At 34.8% G+C, this 26,449-nt stretch overlaps 1 protein-coding gene across 5 annotated transcripts in view; it reads right to left on the reverse strand.

Moving 5' to 3' along the window:
* AP3B1 (adaptor related protein complex 3 subunit beta 1) overlaps positions 1-26,449 on the reverse strand; it is a 273,106-nt gene that overhangs the window by 23,996 nt on the left and 222,661 nt on the right. For all 5 annotated transcript variants that reach the window (XR_010941991.1, XM_067731062.1, XM_067731061.1 and 2 more), the window contains 2 exons: positions 16,278-16,509; positions 11,873-11,957 (listed from right to left, as the gene is read on the reverse strand). Coding sequence is in view for 4 of the 5 variants with exons in the window: in XM_067731062.1 (XP_067587163.1) it covers positions 11,873-11,957; positions 16,278-16,509 (317 nt within the window). In the remaining variant the exon portion in view is untranslated. The remainder of the gene's footprint in view (positions 1-11,872; positions 11,958-16,277; positions 16,510-26,449) is intronic.

The raw sequence follows: 26,449 nt of genomic DNA on the forward strand, positions 1-26,449 counted from the left end.
ATTATTTTAAAATTTTGCAAATCTGATGGATGAAATTTTTTTTATTTCCCTATTACCAATGTTGTATATGTTATTGTTATGGATCATTTGCATTTCTTTTCTTGTTAATGAACTATTCTCAACCTTTCTCCACTTTTATATTAGATTCCTTTTTATTGATTGCAAGAGTTCTTTATATATTCTGGTTACTAAACTTCTGTCTGCTAAATATGCTGTAATACTTTCTATCTCTCATGTGTTATGGTATCTATTTTTTTCTTCTTTGTAGAGAAGTTCAAAATTTTTAATAATCAAACCTGTCAATTTTTCACTATATCTTTCTGGATATTGTGTCTTGCTTGACTTTTGCCCCCAAAGAGTATAAAAATATTTGTCTATATTATTTCTAAACAATTTTATAGTTTCTATAATTAAACCATAAATCCATCTGGAATTTATTTTGGAGTAATCTGTGGGAGGAAGGTATCTTTGGTTTTTTCCCGATAATGGTTCTCACATCATTTACTGACTGGTCCATTCTTTCCCCAGTGATATGAAATGTCAGCTTTATGATATACAAAATTTCTAAATTCTCTGTTTTGTTTTACTGATTCCTTTGACAATAGCCAATTACATTGAATAAAAATATTCTTGTGACTTTGAAGAATATCTTGAAGTTATTATTGAAAAAGGCTTTTCTCATTAAATTTTTGTTTTGACTTTTCTTGGACATTCTTTTTTCCAGTTGAATTTTAGAAATTTGTCAAGTCCCTTGAAAAGGCTTACTGGAATTTAGCATTCAATCAAACTGAATTTGAAGATTAACCTGACGGAGAGTACTCTCTCCCATTTAGGAACATAGTATACTTATTACATTATTTATATCTTCTTTTTATGGCCTTCAGGAAAGTTTCAGGTTTTTAAAAAAAAATTTCCCACATCGGTATCATATATTTGTTAATTTATTCCTTTCGTTGTTCTTGTAAAAAGAATAATTTTATTCATAATGTCTTAAAATTGGTCAGTCCTACCATACAGAAATGTTAATGATTTTCACATAATGATCTGTACCTAAACAGTATCCTATTTATTAGCTTAAATAATAGATTTTCTATTGATTCTAAGACTCTGTGGGTTGGCAATTATACACTGAATAAAAATAATAATTTTGTGTCTTTCTTTCTAGGATTTATACCTCTAACTATTTTTACTTGTCTTTTTGTATTGGCTAGAACTTCCATAAAAATGTGAAATAGTGTTGAAAGAGGGTAACCTTCTCTTGCTTTTCTGACTTAAAAGAGAATGCTTCTGATATTTCATGTGGTGATAGGTAACTTGTATGTCTGATAATAAACACACACACAAATTTTATTTTGTAATTCTCAATTTTTCTGTGCCATCCTCTTTAAGGTGGGGTTCTTATAAATAGTATATATTGAATTGTGCTTTTTACATGTTCAGTATCACTGGAATTTAACTTATTGACAAGAATTCTGATAACTAGTATTGTGGCCCCTTCTAGTCATCTTATTTTGTTTTCTATTTACCATGCTTTTTTTTTTTTTTCCTGCTTTGTTAAACTGGTCAAGTTATAAGCACTCCGTTTCTTCTTCCCTTTAGTCATTTGGAGGTTATAATACATCATATTTCCCTTAATTTAGAGGTTAGCTTTAACATTTTAAACCATATTTAAACTCCTTTTAGCCATCAATCAATCCTCTTGTCATGCATGACAAGAACACCATCATTCCTCATACTTGTCCACATCGAGATTTTGGTTCCAGGTTATTAAAATTTATTTTTTACATTAGGGGTGAACAATTATTTTTACACATTGATGGATTTTACAGGTTGAATTATCTGTCTACTTTTTATTCTGTTTTTCTCTGTCACAAAATAAAAAAAATTTTTTTAACTATGGTATATCTTTGAGTAATCCTTTCAAGAAAGGGTCATTGGTGGGTAAACTGATGGAATCTTTGCTTGTCTGAAAAATGTCTATTTTGTTTCCACCAAATTTTAAAGATTATGTCCCTTGCCTTCTGGCCACCAGAACTGATGACAGTACTGATAAGGAATCTGATTCCATTCACATTCTTGTTCATTTTTAGGTAAGCTGCTTTTCTTCACCTCTCTGGAAGATACTAGAGTAGTTTGTTTTTTTTTTTAGAATGTATTGAATTTTTTTTTAAGAAGATGTTGGGAGTAGGAGTTTATTAATTAATTAATTTATTTTTGCTGCGTTGGGTCTTCGTTTCTTTGTGAGGGCTTTCTCTAGTGTGGCAAGCGGGGGCCACTCTTCATCGCGGTGCGCGGGCCTCTCACTATCGTGTCCTCTCTTGTTGCGGAGCACAGGCTCCAGACGCGCAGGCTCAGTAGTTGTGGCTCACGGGCCTAGTTGCTCCGTGGCATGTGGGATCCTCCCAGACCAGGGCTCGAAACCGTGTCCCCTGCATTAGCAGGCAGAATCTCAACCACTGCGCCACGAGGGAAGCCCTAGAGTAGTTTTCTCCTTATTAAAAATTCTACCAGAAGCAACAAATAACCTACAAGGGAATCCCCATAAGGTTGTCAGCTGATTTTTCAGCAGAAACTTTGCAGGCCAGAAGGGAATGGCAGGACATATTTAAAGTGATGAAAGGGAAAAACTTACAACCAAGATTACTCTACCCAGCAAGGATCTCATTCAGAATCCACGGAGAAATCAAAAGCTTTACAGACAAGCAAAAGCTAAGAGAATTCAGAAACATCATTACAACACATGCTAAAGGAGCTTCCTCAGGCGGGAAACACAAGAAAAGAAAAAGACCTACAAAAACAAACCCAATACAATTAAGAAAATGGTAATAGGAACATACATATCTATAATTATCTTAAATGTAAATGGATTAAATGCTCCAACCAAAAGACACAGACTGACTGAATGGATACAAAAACAAGACCTGTATATATGCTGTCTACAAGAGACAAACTTCAGACGTAGGGACACATAGAGAATGAAAGTGAGGGGATGGAAAAAGATATTCCATGCAAATAGGAATCAAAAGAAAGCTGGAGTAGCAATACTCATATCAGACAAGACAGACTTTAAAATAAAGACTATTACAAGAGACAAGGAAGGACACTACATAATGATCAAGGGATCAATCCGAGAAGAATATAAAACAATTGTAAATATCTATGCACCTAACATAGGAGCACCTCAATACATTAACGCAAATATTAACAGCCATAAAAGGAGAAATTGACAGCAGCACAATAACAGTGGGGGACTTTAACACCCCACTTACACCAATGGACAGATCATCCAAAATGAAAATAAAAAAGGAAACACAAGCTTTAAATGACACAACAGACCAAACAGACTTAATTGGTATTTATAGGACATTCCACCCGAAAGTGGCAGAATACACTTTCTTCTCAAGTGCTCACAGAACATTCTCCAGGGTAGATCACATCTTGGGTCACAAATCAAGCCTCCGTAAATGTAAGAAAATTGAAATTGTAGCAAGCAACTTTTCCGACCACAATGCTACGAGATTAGAAATCAATTACAGGAAAAAAACTGTAAAAATACAAACACATGGCAGCTAAACAATATGTTACTAAATAACCAAGAGATCACTGAAGAAATCAAAGAGGAAGTCAAAAAATACCTAGACACAAATGACAATGAAAACACGATGACCCAAAGCCTATGGGACGCAGCAAAAGTCATTCTAAGATGGAAGTTTATAGCAATACAATCCTACCTCAAAGAAACAAGAAACATCTCAAATGAACAACCTAATGTTAAACCTAAAGCAACTAGAGAAAGAAGAAAAAACAAAACCCAAAGTCAGTAGGAGGAAAGAAATCATAAACGATCAGAGCAGAAATAAATGAAACAGAAACAAAGAAAACAATGGTAATAATCAATAAAACTAGAAGCTGGTTCTTTGAGAAGATAAACAAAATTATAAACCTTTAGCCAGACCCATCAAAAATAAAAGGGAGAGGACTCAAATCAGTAACATTAGAAATGAAAAAGGAGAAGTCACAACTGACACCATAGAAATACAAAGGATCATGACTACTACAAGCAACTATATCCCAATAAAATGGACAACCTGGATGAGATGGACAAATTCTTAGAAAAGTACAACCTTTCAAGGCTGGATCAAGAAGAAATAGAAAATATGAACAGATCAACTGCAAGTAATGAAATTGAAACTGTGATTAAAATCTTCCAACAAACAGAAGTCCAGGACCAGATGGCTTCACAGGTGAACTCTATCAAACATTCAGAGAACAGCTAACACCCATACTTCTCAAACTCTTCCAAAGAATTGCTGAGGATGGAACACTCTCAAACTCATTCTACGAGGCTACCATCACCCTGATACCAAAACCAGACAAAGATATCACAAAAAAAGAAAATTACACGCCAATATCACTGATGAATATAGATGCAAAAATCCTCAACAAAATACTAGTAAACAGAATCCAACAACACATTAAAAGGATCATACACCATGATCAAGTGGGATTTATCCCAGGGATGCAAGGATTCTTCAATATATGCAAATCAATCAATGTGATACACCATATTAACAAATGGAAGAATAAAAACCATACAATCATCTCAAGAGATGTAGAAAAAGCTTTTGACAAAATTCAACAGTTTTATGACAAAAACTCTCCAGAAAGTGGGCATAGAGGGAAACTATCTCAACATAATAAAGGCCATATACGACAAACCCACAGCAAACATCATTCTCAATGGTGAAAAACTGAAAGCATTTCCTCTAAGATCAGGAACAAGACAAGGATGTCCACTCTCGCCACTATTATTCAACAGAGTTTTGGAAGTCCTAGCCACAACAATCAGAGAAGAAAAAGAAATAAAAGGAATACAAATTGGAAAAGAAGAAGTAAAACTGTCACTGTTTGGAGATGATATAATACTATATATAGATAGTCCTAAAGATGTCACCAGAAAATTATTAGAGCTAATCAATGAATTTGGTAAAGTTGCAGGATACAAAATTAATGCACAGAAATCTCTTGCATTCCTATACACTAGGAACGAAAGATCAGAAAGAGAAATTAAGGAAACAATCCCATTCACCATTGCAACAAAAAGAATACCTAGGAATAAACCTACCTAAGGAGGTAAAAGCCCTGTACTCAGAAAACTATAAGACACTGATGAAAGAAATCAAAGATGACAGAAACAGATGGAGAGAAATACCATGTTCTTGGATTGGAAGAATCAGTATTGTGAAAATGACTATACTACCCAAAGCAATCTATAGGTTCAATGCAATCCCTATCAAACTACCAATGGCATTTTTTTACAGAGCTAGAAGAAAAAATCCAAAAATTTGTATGGAGACACAAAAGACCCCGAATAGCCAAAGCAATCTTGAGGGGAAAAAAATGGAGCTGGAGGAATCAGACTCCCTGACTTCAGACTATACTGCAAAGCTATAGTAATCAAGACAATAAGGTACTGGCACAAAAACAAAAATATAGATCAGTGGAACAGGATAGAGAGCCCAGAGATAAACCCACACACCTATGGTCACCTAATCTATGACAAAGGAGGCAAAAATATAGAATGCAGAAAAGACAGCCTCTTCAGTAAGTGGTGCTGGGGAAACTGGAGAGCTACATGTAGAAGAATGAAATTAGAACACTTCCTAACACCATACACAAAAATAAACTCAAAATGGATTAGAGACCTAAATGTAAGACCAGACACTATAAAACTCTTACAGGAAAGCACAGGCAGAACACTCTTTGACATAAATCACAGCAACATCTTTTTTGACCCACCTCCTAAAGTAATGAAAATTAAAACAAAAATAAAGAAATGGGACCTAATGAAACTTAAAAGCTTTTGCACAGCTAAGGAAACCATAAACAAGATGAAAAGACAACCCTTAGAATGGGAGAAAATATCTGCAAACGAAGCAACTGACAAAGGATTAATCTCCAAAATGTACAAGCAGCTCATAAGCTCAATATCAAAAAAACAAACAACCCAATCCAAAAATGGGCAAAGACCTAAACAGACATTTCTCCAAAGAAGATATACAGATTGTCCACAAACACATGAAAAGATGCTCAACATCACTAATCATTAGAGAAATGCAAATCAAAACTATAATGAGGTATCACCTCACACCAGTCAGAATGGCCATCACCAAAAAATCTACGAACAATAAATGCTGGAGAAGGTGTGGAGAAAAGGGAACCCTCAAACATTGTTGGTGGGAATATAAATTGATACAGCCACTACGGAAAACAGCATGGAGTTTCCTTAAAAAACTAAAAACAGAACTATCATATGACCCAACAATACCACTACTGGGCATATACCCAGAGAAAACCATAATTCAAAAAAACACATACATGCCAATGTTCATAGCAGCACTATTTACAATAGCCAGGACATGGAAGCAACCTAAATGTCCATCAACAGAGGAATAGATAAAGAAGATGTGGTACATATATATAATGGAACATTACTCAGGCACAAAAAGGAATGAAATGGGGTCATTTGTAGAGACGTGGATGGACCTAGAGAGTGTCATACAGAGTGAGTCAGTAAGTCAGAAAGAGTAAAGCAATTATTGTATAATAACGCATATATGTGGAATCTAGAAAAATGGTATAGATGATCTTATATTCAAAGCAGAAATAGAGACACAGACGTAGAGAACAAACGTACGGATACCAAGGGGGAAAGGGGTGGGGTGGGAGGGATTGGGAGACTGGGATTGACACATATACACTACTGATGGGAACATACTGTATAGCACAGAGAACTCTACCTAATGCACTGTGGTAAGCTAAATGGGAGGGAAGTCCAAAAGGGAGGGGATAATAACTGTATGTGTATGGCTGATTCATTTTGTTGTGCACTGAAGGCTAACACAACATTGTAAAGCAACCATACTCCAATAAAAATTACTTTAGGGCTTCCCTGGTGGCGCAGTGGTTGAGAGTCTGTCTGCCAATGCAGGGGACATGGGTTCGTGCCCCGGTCCGGGAAGATCCCTCATGCCGCGGAGCGGCTGGGCCCGTGAGCCATGGCCGCTGGGCCTGAGCGTCCGGAGCCTGTGCTCCGCAGCGGGAGAGTCCGCGGCGGTGAGAGGTCCACGTACCGCAAAAAAAAAAAAAATTAAATATGCAAAAATGAAAAAAATATTAAAAAACAATAAAAATTCTACCAGGATGTGGCCTTTTTGCTAGTTGTTCACATTCACTCTGTTTGGCCTCTGATGGATCCTTTCAATCTGAAGGTGTGTACATTTCTTTTGCTTGGGAAAATTTTCTCCTATAATTTATTTAATTATTTCTTTTCTCCATTGTCTCTTTTCTTTCCTTCTAGATCTTCTATTAGATGAATTGATTCTTTTATTTTTAAAGAGGAAGCATCATTTTTTAAAAAATTAATTAATTTCTGGCTGCATTGGGTCTTTGTTGCTGCATGCGGGCTTTCTCTAGTTGTGGTGAGCAGGGGCTACTCTTCATTAAGGTACGTGGGCTTCTCATTGTGATGGCTTCTCTTGTTGTGGAGCATGGGCTCTAGGCACAGGGGCTTCAGTAGTTGTGGCACACAGGCTAAGTAGTTGTGGCTTGCGGGCTCTGGAGCGCAGGCTCAGTAGTTGTGGTGCACGGGCTTAGTTGCTCTGTGGCATGTGGGATCCTCCCGGTCCAGGGATTGAACCCGTGTCCCCTGCACTGGCAGGCGGATTATTAACCATTGCGCCACCAGGGAAGTCCCAGATGAACTGATTCTTTTAACTTTTTTTTTCATATTTTCCATCTTTGTCTTTTTGTCTTCTATTCTAGTTGATTACATTGACCCCCTCTTATGGAACACTAAATCAGGCTTCAGCTGTGTCCAGTCTATCATCCACCTACTGAGTCCTTTTGGCTTTTTATGTTTTTAGATCTCCAAGAATATATTTTAAATTGTCTAATTACTCCTTCTCAAATAAGCAGTATATTCTTTTTTTGTTTTCGTTTTATGGATTTTATAGCTTTAATAGGATAGTAAGCACAGCAGCGACGATCACTTGTGAATATTTACTATAGACCGTGTATCTTTCTAACTTTTTTTTTTTTTTTTTTTGCGGTACGCGGGCCTCTCACTGTTGTAGCCTCTCCCGTTGTGGAGCACAGGCTCCGGACGCGCAGTCTCAGCTGCCATGGCTCACGGGCCTAGCTGCTCCGCGGCATGTGGGATCTTCCCGGACCGGGGCACGAACCCGTGTCCCCTGCATCGGCAGGCGAACTCTCAACCACTCCGCCACCAGGGAAGCCCAGCAGTAAATTCTTGCTTTACAGATATAGTTCTCTTGAATCAGATATTAGTTGTAATTTTTAAAGGTATCTCTTTTCTTTCTCAAATTGCTCCCTTCACAATTGGTAAGTCTTTGTAAGTCATTTTGAGCTTTCCCTTTCAAATTGAGGCTTTCCCTCAAAAGTCTGGTCATCCTAAGCTGTCTGTTTATATTTATAATGAAGGACCAGGTTAATTAACAAACAAAGCAAGTTCTGATGCATATTAGCTATAAGATTTTGGGCAAGTTTTCTTCCTGTGCCTTAGTTTACTCACCTCTAAAATGGAATAATAATAATACTCACCTCATAGGCATGTTTTGAGAATTAAGTAAACTAACACACACAATGCAGTGTTTAGAACAGTGCCTAGCACACAGCTACTGCTCGATACATGTTAGTGAGTGTTATTTCTATGGGTCTCCTCTCCCCTGGTGGGCTGGCTGGAGTTTTCTTAAGTGGGTGAGACATGACTGGTTACGGTCATGAAGTTGGGAGGCAGGCAGGCAATGGCCTTATCTCTTCACCAACAGATGTAAGATTGGCTTTACCCTCGTGGTAGGCGACTTGAGAATATCATTCTCTTGGGTAGAACTGCATTTCATCTCATCTCTGACCATCCGGCCTCCTTCCTATAAACTCAACCCCCGCTGTTCTCTTAGGGCACATCCTCACCAAAAGTCCTTCCCAGGCAAGTAGTTGTTCACTTTCTTTACAGGGTAATTTTTAGGTCTCTGATTAAATGTGTATGCTGCCTGCTGCTAGGGGCAAGGTTGGGGAAGTGCAGGTTGGAAGTCATTCTTTAATTCCCTAATACTGTCTTACCCTAACTTTTCTTTTTGCTAGTTCACTTTGTTTGATATTCTGCCAGACTTGTTCTTACCATTATAGTAGTTTTCTCCCATGAGTGTTTTGCTCTGTGGTTTTTATTTTCTCTGTTATTGTTTATCTGCTCCCATTTGCTTTCTAACTGGCAATAATTCTTCATAATTTCTGGTCAGCTAATAGCACTCTTTCTCTTTTTAGTGCTCATTTTCTATTAAAGAATGTATTTTCTGTCTTTTTAATGGATTTCGGGCAAAAAGAGGGGCGGATGTTAGTGCTCAGTCCTCTAACTTGAGCCAAGCCATATAATTTTTCATACTAGTTAATACATTAATATCTGCTAATCACAAGGATGAGACCTGTTTATGTACTGCATCTACTTTTAGAGAGATACATTTATGTATATTATACATATTTTCAATCTCAATAAATTTAATCAAGGACTTGATTTGATGACCATTTAAAATGCAAAGCAAAAAAAGAGACATTAATACTTATCAAGTGTCCATATAACTACATAGTCACATATAATAGCTTTATCTATCTATATATGCATCATATAACTATAATAACACAGAGAATTAATCTAGAAGCTAAAGTAGGATCATTTTACTCTGGTTCCTTTTCTTTTAATAAATAGAAGTGTACCTGAAAGGCTCACAGTCCATGTTCTCAGCATTTCTGAAGGCTTCCTATCAAATATGCTCTTATTACCCATAATTTTATGTATTGATTTGTATAATGTATTTTGAGGAAAAAATTCAATATCGGCCATTCTTGCTTTTTTTTCCTTTTTATTGAACTACCAAAACTAATACATCTCATCACTAAGGAAAAAGTGCTATTTACTATGCAAAAGGCACAGTCAGTGACTGGCATCTAAGACCAATTGATCAACCCATTACCACTATCTCCCTACCCCCACTAGCACTACTATGAATCTATTGATTTAAACACTGTCGATCGGTTTCCATTTTCTGATTTTGGGCAGGTCAATTAAGAAAGTGAGTAATTGTGATTACACTGCTTCAGGATCAATTACAGTTGATGCAAGACAAAGTGTTCTTTTTGGAACACACACAAAAATAATTTTTGATTTAGTGTGCATATGTCCTTAATAAAAATCTAAAATATATAAATAATTTATACCTTCACAACAGAAAAACAGATTAGTGTAAATGCTTATAATAGCTAAGGCTATTTTCTATCTAAAATAAATTCATCATTTTCCTAAAATTAGTTTAAGAGAAACTGAGAAAAAACTGTTTATATACACTTCCCAACATAAGATAAAAATCAAACATTACCTAAATATTTATCCTAAAGGGACTTAGTTAATTGTGAAAGACAAGACGCAAATCTTGTGTAATGGACTAAAGAGAAAATCTTTGTAATGAAAAAACCTTTTTTAAAACCCTTCATTGCATAGAAATATAAAAGGTTTTTTATACAAATTGAAAAGAAAGAAGAATTTTTTTAGTTCTTAATCTTGCCCTAACTTAGTGCATAAGCTTTGTCATTGGACTCACATTGTCGAAATCATTAAAATGAATATACCTCTGGTGTTGGAGGTAAATCTATTTAGAATGATGTTACTCATAGTCTTGTGCTCAGTAATATCGATCTGTGTTGTTTGTCTAATAGAAAAATAATAAACAATTACTAGGCAATGTGGGGAAAAGTAATCAGTTTTTATATATCACTAATATAGTAGACCTCCCAAAACATAAAGGTGATGATCTGCATAAAATCAATGTGTTATGCTACATTGCTTATATTCATCATTGCAGGTTCTCAGCAATAAATGGTATAATATTAGGCCTGAATTACTGGTAAACTGAAAAGGTATATGAAAAAGAAAGGTTCACTATATTCAACCTATAAACTTATTTAAAAGTGACTATTTCCTAAACCTGGAGATTTTTATCATAAAAAATTCTGTTAGAAGCTAGCTAAAATTTAGATAAATAAAATGCCTCAATTCTTTTCAGAATAAGAACAACTTCAAATCAAAATAACACATCATATCTTAGATCAGAAAAATACAAAAGAAATGAGTTCAAAGATAATTCTTAAAGATGCATGAATATAGCTTTGCATTAGTTTGCTAATAGTTTCTGGATTTCATCAGAAATGTATAAACATTATATAAAACAATAACAATGATAAAACACAATTCTAGAAAAGCTCTTTTGAATAGTATTCACCTATGAAACCTTTGCCAACTGATAAATGTTCTCTTTTGAATTTTATCAAAAGCAGTTTGTAAATTAAAGGAAAAATCTATGAGTTTTTGGTACTGACAGAATCAATAATTCTCCACTTAAGAGGCTCGAGATAACATATAAAATGTTTCAAAAGATATCTTCTCTGGGCTAGCCAACAATATTATTAAAGTTTTTAATTTCTCCTGAGTTTTCCTCATGAATTTTATCATAAATTTTCCACAAGCACAGAGATAAGCATAAAAAAAAAAATTTAGCAGTAGCTTCTTACTTTAGCCAACAAACTGTGAAGTTCAACCACATATGGTAGACTGTAATGGCTATCTGTGTAACAAATACTAAAAACATATATTGCACATAATTTGTCCATGGCAGTCTAAACATTACCAAAGAAAAGCATGTTTGTGTAAATGTTTCGTCTCTCAAAGAAAAAGCTGCTGAAAGCCTTGATTTTAATCTGCTATTGTTTATAGTAATATGAAATATAGATGAACAACTGAACTTACCACAACTGGAAACTGGCAGTCTGAGTGGAATCACAAAAGTCAATACCCATTGAAACAGTAATGGATCCCTCAGGCTCAAGAGATTCTAGGAGGTAAGATAATTTAGACATGGAAACACAGAGGATGTGAAAAAGACTAAACACTAAAATCTTATGTAATGTTTGTAGTTTGGTTAAAACAGTCAAATTTAATGATGGCTTGTAAGAATAATTTCAAACTAAGAGTATTAAAGCAAATTATAAAGTAATTTCACTTGAAGCCTCTTTTTCACAACTTAATTCTGTCCATACTTCAATGAACACATTATATCTATTTGTTTCAGAAATACACCTCATCCTGAGAAATTTCATGTTTTACAATATTGTCTTTACAGGCATTGAAGGTGAGAAGGAAATAAATGTTTTCCTGTTTGGAACAACTGTAACAGACTCTGGGTGCTTTTAAGAGATTGTGTACTTGAAACTATGGAATATTTACTCTAGGTTTAAAAAGTAAATTTTCAACAATGTTCTAAATTTCCATTGGGGGAAAAATCCAAAATTTAAAACATGCAAATTAAAGCAACACTGGAAGAAGAAATTAATTTGTTGTCCTCAGATATTAACCAAGACAACTGGCATTATAGGAACCCCAAACAATAAGTCTAACTGCATTAGTCAAAAAATTACTGGAAGAAAATTTAGTAGCAGATTAGATTATCTTGAAAAAAAATAAATAATAAAGTGACATTTCATAGATTTGTAATTTCTGAAGCTTCATCTATCAACTAATCAAGTGTGGGAAATAACTCTTTCAATATACAATACTGGTGTTTTTTCAGTTGATAATGATAAAACTCAAGATAAACAATAACACCATTTTATTCTGCTTATGATTCCAGAGTCAAAGTGTAATGCTGTGCATTAGAATAATGAGGGATCTTAAACATATACCTATTAAGTATAAATATTTATGTATATTTATTATATTTAAATAGAAACCATTCACTTTTGATTTCTACTTTGCTTAAAGTCTCTAGTATAACTGCAGTTGTATTGCACAGTAGCTTTATATTTAGTTTTATCTCTTCTGCATATATATTATTAGATGTAGTTATATTTTAGCAAGCACATACTAATCCAGTAGACTGTGATTATTCTAGGGCTTATTGACAGGTATAATTTGCCATTTAATGCTAACCATTACAGAAATGATGGTATGGATAGAACAAAAGAACAATTCAATAAGCTTAAGATACTAAATATTTTTATATCTCAAAAGCTCAGTGAAGATTAGGCATTATAAGAAGGTATTTGTTTGATGCTGATTTTTAAAGTGTTATTGGTTTGCTTGCTAATTTATTAGTTGGTTTGCTGATTCCAGTTTGAATTTAATTTGTTTATAAACCTAACATTTACCAGGATGGCATGTTAAGTACCAGAAGACTTGCTACCTAATCTTCGGCAAACAAGCTTTATTGTAAATTACCATAATAATAGTTTTCTTGCATTTCTCCTAAAGCTACACCTTATCAGTTCATAGTTTTGTCAGTCACATTGCTCAAAACTATTCTTCAGTGAATCCTTGATGTTTTCTTCTGTGCCACAGATGTACTGGGGTTTGGTCTTATTTGCAGCTGACACCACATTGGTAGTAGATGCTGTCATCTCCAAAGCATGATGGCATTCGGAACTTAGATCTCTCTACATCACGTATCCCCATATTTCATTTGACAAAGTGACGGTTCTCAAGATGCCTTGATGATGGCACTGTCTGACACAGTTTTGTAACTTCCTCAGTCTTAAGATAATTAACTGTGAGCTTAGTGCCATACTAATTCTGAAGGATAGTTCATGATCAATGGTATGTTTTATTATATGAATGCTTCAAGAGCAAAATGATCAGCATAAAATTATTCATATAATAGATTTTTATATTTGAAGCTTACTACATTGGAAAAGTTTATTCAGTCGGGTGTCTGTAGTTGAATACTGCTTCTGGATCATTGCAATATACATGAGAGGGTTATGCAGAAATGGCTGAAAAACACTGGCTCTATTACACTGCACCATTAATAATGAAAAATTAAATCACACAAGATGCCATCTACTTTGATGTGACAGTTGTACAGTAACTAGTGAAATCTTAGCTGAACTCAAACTTGTCAATTGTTAACATAAAGTCACTGAATATAGTGCAGAGACCCTAAGGCTACTCTTTGAGTGAGTGAGTGAGTGAGTGAGTGAGTGAGTGAGTGTGTGTGTGTGTGTGTTTTAAACCTCTTGTGTACATGTGCCTGATCTCTTTGGGAAAAAATGGCACTTTATTCCTAATATTCTTGCAAGGAATCCAGTTTCATGCAAAATCCTGACAAAAGTCATCTCATATTATAGAGAAAAAAGAGAACAGATTGGTGACAAATAAGAAAGCCGCCGGACTCCTTAACATATGCATATGTACTTATTAAATAAAACAAATATCTTACTTCCCTTATTTCACAAAAAATGAAATGCAGTATTTGTTCTTTGTTGCATTCCTATGATTTTTTTTGGACTAATTAAGATATTTCATACTCTGAACTCTACTGTTACCTATTGACGAAAGAGACTAAGTGGTATTACATACAAATTACTGCATGGGAAAGAATTCTGTATCTTGAGGGTATTCAATAAATGGCAACAGAACAAACGAAACACTACAAAAACTTTGCCCAAGAAAAGAAAAGGAAAGAAAGCCTATTACTAGTACTGAGGTAATGGCATATATCGATATTTTATTTTGGTGTTAAGGCCATATTATGAAATTTATTATACTTATTTCTTCTATTCTACATAGGCCAACAAAAGGTCAACTCATCAACTCATTATGCCAGCTCAAAGAAATGATAACACTGTTCTACTGTTTTAACCTTTGGATAACATTTTCAACCTTCAGACAATGCATATATCAGCTGCGTGACACTTTTTAAACTAAATTAATTTTTTAACTAGGTAAAAAAAGCTGGATTTCAAGCAGTAAAAAAGAATACAAATTGGGATATTCTTTAATTCCTTAGCAATATACTAACTTCATAAAATAATTCAATAAAAATCAGGCACTATAGTCTTTAAATAGTGTGTCTTAATTACCAAATTATTTTTCAAAGAGGGTATTACATGGGTTCTGAAATCAACTTACTTTAACTCTACTTCTCTCTACTTTGGTTGCTTATAAAAGTCTATCATATTTCATCTACTAGGAATTTTTTTTTCTTTGTGGAAAAATATAACACAAGAATGACTTCTTTACTGAATGACTCATGAAAATGATAGGAGAGAATTCAACAATGTGAAAGAGCTCACTCAGGCAAAGAGGGAGAAAAAACAGAATAGCTATATGATAGACAATAATGAATAAAGGCAGAGTTACCCGGTCAAAAGGCTTTTGCTCACCTAAAGTATTATAAAAAGGAACTACCTGGAGCCTTTTGATGGTAATATTTCAAGGATTCAGTGACAGAAACCTTATATTACTTTTAATTAAGATTTTGCCTGAAGCTTCTCCCAACTAAACTGTAGGACTGCCTCCACTTACACAAAACAAAAAGAGAGATAGACATTCTAATTATTATACTATTTTAAACTCAAAGTTAGCCATACAATTGTTACACTTAATTTTTAAAAGGTGTATTTTTTGTAAAACACTTAAAAAAGGGAAGGGGATGACAGCTGGAGAGACAGTGTGATATAATGGGCACTGAGGTAGCCTGGAAAGCACATGCTACGTGGTAGGGGCAGCCGGCTTGGCATCGGCTGGTTGTGCTGCATGCAGGTGGGAATAAAGCACCTGTACCGCCATAATCTTGTGCTTTATCCATGAACAGTGAGATTTCTTGGTTTGTCCTTTAATGTAAAAAAAAATACTGATTTTTAAATGGTGGCAACAGATTAAAAAAACATGATGTGTAAAAATACCAGTAACATACTGTGGGCTATTCTACCTTCTATGTATGGAAAGGAAGACAAACAGAATAGTACATACCCTCTCAGTCTTTGCTCCCTTCACTTTTCAATCTATGGAATATGAAGGGAAACGGGGAAGGAGAGATATGGAAGGTACAATACCCAAAAGCCAGACTAAAATCATGCAGGAAGTGAAGCTGACCAGAAAGAGAGGTGGGGGAAGGTGATACAGATAGGAAAAACGGGAGGAAATTGTGATTCTCCAGACACAGTCTTTCGTTAGTACTGGTATTACCACTGCTGGCACCTAATTCACTAAGGGGAAAGACATGTATTTATCTTACAAGATAAATTCGGTTTAAAAAGGAAAAACTTATATACACTGAGTTTGCTAATAGTCAATAAAATAATATGCATTCTACTTTAAAATGAACACATTTAATTATCAAATGCAGTTAAAGTTTTAAATGAGAATTACTACTTACCTATTGGATTAAAAACATGCATTTGCATGCCCACAGGAAGTTTCTTTTCCCCTATGTGGATATTTTCTACCTTCCAATCAGTGGTATTATTCAATGTTATTTGCACAGAGACCATATTATCACCAAAAACGCAAGGCTGTCTTGGAAAGAAATAATGGGCAGCTAGTCCTTTTCCACTCATCCGATGAAGCAGCACATGAGTTTTCACCGGTACAAAGACAGGAGTACTGACCTATTGCACAATGGAAAAAGGAAAAAAAAAAAAAGAATTAGTGAATATAGTTATTAATTCTTAAAAATATACAAAAATTCATAACACTTAACTCCTGTTTTCCCTAAAGTATTAATCACAATAATAGACATTAGTAGGATATCACACACATAGATATGAAGTCAGAAATTATATAAAAATGTAAAGTAAATGCCTTCGAAACAGTATTAAAATTCTTCTGTACTCTGCAGGCATATATTAAACTATTTTGACAATCTATATCTAAAAAGAAGAGAATAATCTTAGTTATATAAATATATTCAATTTTTTTAGAGTTTATAAATGTTTTTGTTTTCTTCTTAGGTACACTATATTTGGACATTTTGCCAATTTTCTTATTAGTTTTAATAATTTGTCATTTGATTTTCTTGGGCTTTCAAACTATAAGATATTATAATCCGTCTATAACGAACATCTTATACTTTCATTTCCAATCCTGACTGCTTTAACTTTTTTCACCCTGAATTTCTTTCACTGTAAACTGAAGACTATGACCTCCTTTTTAAGGTGGTTCTTCCTTTGCTTTAATGATTAAAAAGCTCTTCCCTACCTCAAAATCAGATAACTATTCACTTACATTTTCTTCTAGAGCTTTCATGGTTCTAATTTTTTAATTCATGAGGAACTGATTTAGGTATATTTACTCTATATTTAATTATTTTTCTCCAAATACTTAACAAATCATCTGTACATGATTTAATGATTAGCTCTTCCTCAATGGTCTATAAATGCAGATACTCTAATTATTTAGTTGGAGACGTTTTTGAACCTTGATGGAGCTGTTAAAACAGTCCCACACTGTTTTATTTCTTATAGCCCTACAATGTGATTCAATTGTTTGGCAAAACAAAGCGTTGCTTATTCCTCCACCCACCCCCGCCAATATTTTCTCGGCTAATCATCTGTTTATGCTTCCACTGAACCTTAGACTCTTAGTTAAATTCAACTGTGGGTGGAATCAGAGGCAGCATATTAAGTGAAGAAACACAGCCTTTCTAAAATCATATGGTGGCTATCTTTCCATTCAAAGTCAAAGTATTGCATGTGGCTTGACCTGACGTGGGCAAGCTTTAAAAAAAAAAAAAAAAAAAATCAATTTGTGATTAAACAGGCCTAATCAAGAATTTTACCTAACAAGTGTACTCTCCCAAACTAGGTTTTCTATTATAATTGTGAGAGTACATATTAACCTGTTCAACATGCTCACTATGCCACTGACATCTGATGACAAAAAACTTAATAATAATTTAAAACTCATCAACAAAAATCCAAGAGTTAAATATCATATACACAGAATGATAAAGTTGGAGAGAGGCACATGTAGAGCACCATGAGAAAAGCAGAACAAAAGCAGGAGTCTGGATTACAGGCAGCCAGGAATTAGCACTCTAGATATAAGGTTCTTTGAAGGTATGCCTTAAGTCATTTAAGAGCTATCAGCTTGTCTTAGTTGGTTAACTGATTTTCTCAATCTAACCCTGGGACACGTGGCCCAAATATTTGTTTTTTTCTACTTTGTCTCAAAATTCTGCACCTTTATTATAATAGTTAAAACAATGCTAAGGAATGTGCAAAGGAAGAAAAACAGTGTAATTCTCTCCACACATTCTTTCCACACTCAACCAAGTTCAAGAAGCACTTTTAACTTCTAAAAAAGGTCCTCCCTAACAATCTTCAAAGCTTATCTATGAGAGTGCAAAGAGACCTATGTTTTCTTTCACAATAAATACCTCATAAAGGCACTCTGGGGTAATAATATACACTTTTTTTAACTACAGAAAGGGGCTGACTGAAAATGTTTGATTGCTTTTTTTAACCTATTTTCTAAGTTCATACAAGTCATATTTAGCGAACCTCCTCCACTCTCTAAACTACATAGGTGATATTTTGTTCAATAAAACCAGTAGGTTTCATAAATACTTCATCAATTTCCATATGTAATACAATTAATCCTGACAAGAGAGCAAGATTTTAGTTCAACATTTTGTACATCAGATTACTTACTTATATTCCATATACATGATCTGTGGCTGCTTATATTCTAAGATGCTAAATGTCATGAATGGCTTTTCTTACTTCACAATTTATAAATAACAATTATTTTATTAAATGTTAAAAAAAAAACAGGTAAAAAGTAAATTAATTAGTGAATGACCTAGACTGGGGCTGTGAAAATGAGGGTTTAAGAAAGGAGGCAGATACTTAAGTTTGAACAAAACAAATCATCTTGGGTAGGAGACAGCAAACTACAGCCCACAAGCCAAATACCACCTGCTGCTTGTTTTATAAAGTTTTATTGGAACATGGCCATTCTGTTCTTTGACATATTGTGGGTGGTTGCTTTTTGGCTCTACAATGAAAGAGACGAGTAGTTGCAATGCCTAACATATTTACTATCTGGACCCTTTACAGAAAAAGGTGGCTGACCCCTGATCTAAGGGCATACATGTTACATTCTTCCTTCTCCCCTCCCCTTCTCTTGTTGTCCTGAGAAACAGTTCTCCATGGATCTCTCACAGTTCTGTACATCTTCTAAGCAAAGGTATTAACAACTTTGTTCCTGAAAATCTTTTCAAGGATGTACAGCAAGCAGTCTTTGGAATTGGGTTAAGGGCCTCCCTCTGGGGCAAAGGTTGGACAGGTCTGCCAACAGACCCTTATGAAAGGTTGCGATCTTCTATGCTAAGGATCCTCTCCTCTAAAGCAACCCACTGCATATGCAGTCATTACCTAGCCTTCATTGCGTCACCCTGTGAAAATTGGGGCTCAGAGAAGTGGCAAGAATGATGTTACCCTGGCTTCTGCTACTGCTGTGAGTAACAAACTGTCCTTTGTCTTTGACACAGGAGTCTGGTGTCTTCTACCAGTACCCATGAAATTGTCTCAGGCTAACTTGTTAGCCTGAAAGTGAGGTAACATCTCATACCCTGCACAGTTCTTTGATACCTACTTTTCTGTTTTTTTGGTCATCTGACAATTCCCAGATCCACTTACTCCAAAGAGCTAAATTAACGTTGAGTAGGAGTATCATGTACAGCTGTGCAGTGGTAACTGACTGTGGATAAGATCTAAAAACCTAGCTTACATTCAAGGGTGCCTTTATGGAATGTGCACAATGGCACCACCAGGGTTAGCATGCTTTGCTAATGAGAAGTCTTCTTGACAAAGAAGCTACTTTTTTTTTTTCACTTTCCTTTAAGTTGATGTTATGACTTGGCTAATTGTTTCTATGAGGTTCTGATGTATCATGATGTGTTCTGATGGCTGACAACAAAGTATCAAGTAAATTTTATGAAAGACACTGAGGAATCAAGAGTTCAATGTTTCAGGGTAGCTTTTATCTGGTTCAAGACTAAGTGCTGGTATTTTGAAGGAGCTTTCTCCCCAGTGTTCTACCCTGTAGTGGTTATATATGGGATTGTCTGCTCAACACATCTACCATCTTCTAGGAATGTTGCCACATTCAGTTCTCAGTGGAGCTGGCATGTTCTTATGCCACCTCATGATCTGACCACATTAACTGGTTCAGGAATGGGCACCTGGCCCAATGAGTTCCTTTCCTAGGATTTTTGGATTTGGGACTTAGGAAGTTGAGCCAGTCTCTCTCAAGTGGCTAAAATTCTGAGATTTAAAACTGTAATGTCTGTGGCCACATTTCCTGCCATATTGCTCAGTAAGAAATAAACAAAGAACAGGTGAGAGACAGAGTTCTGCTGGTATCTTTGGTTTGGATGGTTCTTGAAGCTGACATATTCCTACCCTTCCTGAAGCTTGGTTTTCTGTGAAATACTCTAGCATTCCTTCCTGAAACTTCCCTTTTTTTTTTTTCCCTTAAGCTAGTTCAAATTCGGTTTCTATCATTTAACTCCCCCAACTCAACTACTAATCACAATTAGTCAGATTTCAGGACACTAACTGGGAAACTGGGGAATAAACTCATAATGGGATAAGGCGCTTTCTTGCTCCTTTTCCTAAAGCCCTGGTAGATATGTTATGGTGAGACTCAGGCATGGCATCTGATTAGGTTGAGCCATATGAATCTACCAACTCTGTACATCAAAGACTTGAATTACAGCAAAGGAAATAAAAGCAAAAATAAACAAATGGGACCTAATTAAACTTAAAAGCTTTTGCACAACAAAGGAAACTGTCAACAAAACGAAAAGACAATCTACTGGACAGGAGAAAATATTTGCAAATGATATGATCGATAAGGGGTTAATATCCAAAATATATAAACAGCTCATACAACTCAACATCAAAAAAAACAAACAACCCAATTAAAAACTGGGCAGAAGAACTGAATAGACATATCTCCAAAGAAGAAATACAGATGGCTAACAGGCACATGGAAAGATGCTCAACATCATTAATTATCAGAGAAATGCTAATTAAAACCAAAATGAGATATCACCTCACAACTGTCAGAATGGCTATCTTCAAATAGAACACAAATAACAAATATTGGCGAAGGATGTAGAGAAAAGGGAACCCTCCTACACTGTTGGTGGGAATGTAAATTGGTGAAAAACAGTATGGAGGTTTCTCAAACAACTAAAAATAGAACTACCATATGACCCAGCAATTCCACTCCTGGGTACATATCCAAAAAAACCGAAAACACTAATTTGAAAAAAATACATGCACTTCAATGTTCATAGCAACATTATTTACAATAGCCAAAATACAGAAGCAACCTAAGTGTCAATCAACAGATGAATGGATAAAGATGACGTGATATATATATGTACAATGGCATACTACTCAGCCATAAAAAGAACAAAAATTTTGCCGTTTGCAACAACATGGATGGACTTGGAAGGTATTATGCTAACTGAAATAAGTCAAACAAAGAAAGATAAATACTGTATGATATCACTTGTATATGGAATCTAAAAAATAAAATACACTAGTGAATACAACAAAAGGAGCAGACTCACAGATATAGAGAACAAACTAGTGGTAACCAGTGGTGAGAGGGAAGGGGGAGGGGAAAGATGGGAGTAGGGGATTAAAAGGTACAAACTACTATGTATAAAATAAATAAGCTACAAGGATATATTACATAACACAGGGAATACAGCCAATATTTTATAATAACTATAAATGGAGTATAACCTTTAAAAAGTATGATTTATTATGTTGTTCATCTGAAACTTACATAATATTGTACATCAACTATACCTCAACAAGTAAAGAGAAGGAAAAAAAAGTGGAATTAGCAATTCTTATGGTTCAACTTGCTTTGGTTCAAGGCTACTTAGTCCTACCTTCATTAAGAAAGAGGAATCTTATTTATTATGTTTATTATCTGTCTCTCCCTTTATTCCCCGCTTTTATGTTCAATTTACAAAACATAATTTTACCTATTTTCAGAACTCAAAGCATAATTTTTCTACTTTAAATGATTATAGAGATTTTCAGATAATATACCACTAGTGTTGGTCATAACTATACTTTACTTGATGCTGAGTGCTCAATTATAACACTGTTCCTAAAAATACTACAGTCTTTCAAGGAGCTTACTGTGATAAGCGGAGATTATCAATATTAATACTTGTTGGTTTTAGGATATGACTTGACTAGAAATTTTCTACTGTATATAATTGGACACAAATGAAAAATACCGTATTTCTTAATAATTAGAAGGACTTCTATGATCCAAACACTATTTCTTATAGTATCTAGTTCAGGTAAAAGCATTATTTCCCATTAAATATTAAAACTTATATAAATAGGATAGTATGAAAGACAATATTTGAAAACAATGGTTTTGATTTAATTATTTAACTACTAATGTTCAAAGAATTAAAAATTTAGCTGCATTATAAGCAAATGATATGGGTTATCCTCACGATTCCTGAGGAGGTAATTAGTTCACTAAATATAATAACTCTAAAATAAAAAGCCTTCTTCTAGAGTTAACAGAACAAAAAGAATCGAGTTAACAGTGAGAGAATCCTCTACAAATCTTTACACAGCATATGTTTAAATAATAAAAGTCATTTGTGTACCTTTAGATGGTTTATGAAAATAACCAATCAATTTTGCAGACACAACATTATTTCTAAAGGGAATCTATGTGACTCATGATGCCTGTAGATACACAGAGACAAACCACACATATTTTATCAGTTTATTACAGTAAGCAAATAAGCGTGGAATGAGAGTGCACATAACTGTCTACTTAGCGCTTACTGAAACATTTATAAGAGCTGTTATCTCCCTAATAACAGACAGACAGCGTGCAATTTTAGAGAGGAGAAAAGCTTCATATTTTTTAACACTTCACTAAAAAGTAACCGAAGAGTGTAAAATGAAAAATACTCTGTGCAGTAAGCTGGTAATGGACCATATTATCAACTCAAGTTAGATTTATAGGATACAAACTAGTCACTAATAGTTATTTTATGACATAGCATGTCTGCTTTTTTTGAGATTATTAAGATTAAAGTTGTAAAACTTGTTTTGAACATAGCTGTTCAAAATGACTGAATTATAAAATTTAAATGAGAACTGAAAATAAAACATGGATTACCAAATGCCTAAAAATAAACCTTGTTCAACATCTGCATTACTATTTCAGAGATGACACTTCCATGTAAAGCTTTATGAAAACAATATCTTCTAGTCTGTTTTGCTTTAATCCACATTCAGACACTTAATCATTTTTAAGTATTATCAATCTATTCTGTTTTTGGACTCCAAAAATACGAAGATCTGCAGTATATAAACTGCTCTCTTTGTACCTAGTTTTGTTTGGCTTATTTTACAGCAGTATCTATTTAGATATATAATTTATAAAAAATGACCAGACTGTAAACAGAGATACAGTTTCATCTTTAAAATTAGCACTTTTTAAACCAGTGTAAATCTCAACTGGTAAGAACTGTAATGCAGAAAGCTACAGTATTGTCTTATTCACCCAGTAAACTGTAGAAAGTGAGCCTATTTTATCTTTAATCTACAGTATTGGGTCTAGTACCTAGTACAGGATTTAAAAAAGCAAAGGGAAAATCTGCTTAACTGTTAGCTAGAACTATAAACATAACATTCAAAGAAGTATATTTCATTTTTCCATCGAATATTACTTTAAATAAATGGTTTATACTTCTAAAGATAACTTCCTCCTTATATATGTATATTTAGGTATTCTAGAAAGTAACTGTGTTCCTTGCTCCTATTTTATTTTAGTCATCAGTATATACAACGAAAAACGTGAGACTTTTCACCTCTTATTTTGGTAATAAATAAAAATGTATTTACAGAAAGATCTGAGTAATTATCAACAAACATTTAATGAGAACCTTACTTCACACATGGTATTAAGCAGGCTACAGCAAACTTGGCCTATGGATCAAACCCAGTCCACTGCCTGTTTTTGTATAGTCTGTGAGCTAAGAATGGTTGTTACATTTTTAAATGGTTGAAAAAAATAAAAAGAAAACTAACATTTTTGTGACACTAAAATTATAAGACATTCTAATTCAATGTCCACAAACACAGTTTCATTGGAACGCAGCCACATTCATCCATTTCTGCATGACCTCTGGCTGTTTTACCACAATGGCAGAGTTGAGTGGCTGTGCTCTGCAAAGCTAAAAATATTTACTATCTGGCCCTTTACAAAATGTTTGCTGACCCCCATAGAGGATGTATTCAACTTCCATTGGTGTTGAGATGAGGAGGAAATTACTTTATAATAATACCCTATCCTTTCCCCTCCCCAAAGGTAAACCTGTAAGTCTCACTGTCGACATACTACTTTTTATAAATCTGAAATCCAGAGTGATGTGTATATACTTTTATTTACCACTTTCATAGAAAAATAGTCCCTGAACTATGGATGTAGATACGTTCTACTATTCTTAGATATGTTCTACTATTTTTTTTCATATTTCCTTTCTGACTTTTGGTTTAAGGGTGCTAATAAAAACAAAACAATCTGGTTTCCAAAGTGTTTAGCAGAAAGGTTCCAATAATTGGTTACAAGAAATTTCGTCAGAACCGGAACAGTTTATATAAGCACAAACAATTATGTGTTGTGTTATTTGATAGATGTGATAATCATTTGATCTTTAGTTATACTGCTTTCTCACTGACAATATCAGTATCATATACAAAAGAAAATGTTAGTGTTCCCTTCCTTTGGAACCAAGCTCAGAACCTTGGCATTATCTTTGACATTCTTATTTCCCTCCTACAATTACTTGAGGAGTTTGATGTCTCTTGTATTCATTTTCTTCTTTTCTGTTGTCTACCACCAGCTTAGTTCAAGTCATCAATGACACTTAAGACATTAAAACATTTTTAAAAATTTTAAATTGCAAAAGAAGTGCATGCTTATTGAAAACAATTTCAAACAGTATGGAAATACAAGTAAAATTCCCTCAGGTTTAACCATAATTAACAGTTTGGTGTCCCTCCCTATCTTTTGCTCCCCTTTTATTTCTGCTTGCCCATTCAAATTGGCCTCCCTGTCTCTAGATTCTTTCCACTCCAATCCGTACCACAGGCTCTTGTAAAAATAGTTCTCTTAAAAGTGTACCTCCCTTATACGCTCAGTGAGGAGGGGTAGAAAGTGCTGAGCTTTGAAGCCAGACAGATGAGCTGAACCTCTGGCTCTGCAACTTACTAATCCTATGACACTAAAAAAGTCACTCATGCTTTAGAGACCTCAATTTTCACATCTGTGAAGTGGGGAAACTACGACCTATCTTTTAGGGTTGTTGTAGATCTAGGCTAAATATAAAAAAATCTAGAGGAGTGAAGGGCCTGAAGATGTTAACGTGACAGGCACAAGTACGGGAGTGAGACATGATTTCAGAGTTGAAATGAAAGAGTATGTGGTTGAAATTCAGTACAGGTCAAAGTTATTGGTACTGAACAGATCAAGAGGCTGTGAGGTTACATATTGCACAGGTTGAAAATATGTACAGTGAGACGTCCCAGGATGATGGTGGGCTGATGAGATTATGTGGAAGATGCCAAGATCTTCACTGAATGTGGGTAAATGATTAAGAGATCCCAAGATGAGAATGACAAGGAAAGGAAAAGGGTATAGGAAGATGGAATGGGCCTCATATGAGGAAGGAACATGAGGATGAAAAGGGAATGGCCTAGATGAAACATCTGGGAGCTTCATACAAACCATCTTGCTGGTAATAATGATTTCGTCAAAGAATTCTAGAGAATTGTGAGTGAGGTCATGATGAAAATATTTGTTATGGGACAGCAAGATCCAAAGGGAGATTCTCAGAGGAAAGCCAGGCTACATAATAGTACTTTATAAAAGTATGTGAGGGGATTGGTAGTTGTTCCACACATTTCACAATGGGGCCACAGCATCTAAAAACCAGCCATGCTGCTTGCACTTAAATGAACTGTAACTTAGGAGACAGAGGGATATGGATCTCATCTAGATGAAGCTCTAGAGGAAGAAAAAGAAGTATGTCTTAGTTGACGTACAAATTGGAAAGGCAGTTTTATTACTGCTACTTTAATTTTAAATAACAGGGCTCTCCAGGGATGCTTTCTTTGAATCTGACAAAGAAGGAAAGGATCCTTTCTACATCACAGATGTCAGTTAGACAAACCATACATTGCTGTGGAATTCCTGACATAGGGTAAGTTTGGGGAAATGGGTCCTCTGAGACTACAGAGCTAGCGTGCACACTCGCTTACACGCTCTCTCACACCCACACACACGTATATTTACACATACATATATATATATATATATTTTTTTTTTTTCTTTTCCTGATCTGTGCATAAATATTTTAAATTCTCCAGTGAGGAGGTAGGGATGGTAGAACACCTTGATTTACTACACAGGAACCTCTGAGTCTTTGGAGTCCACGTCTTTGGCAGCAAAACCTCTGATGACCGGGCTTTATTTTCA

This window comes from Pseudorca crassidens, chromosome 3, assembly GCF_039906515.1.
Source record: "Pseudorca crassidens isolate mPseCra1 chromosome 3, mPseCra1.hap1, whole genome shotgun sequence".
In the NCBI taxonomy this organism is placed as follows: domain Eukaryota; kingdom Metazoa; phylum Chordata; class Mammalia; order Artiodactyla; family Delphinidae; genus Pseudorca; species Pseudorca crassidens.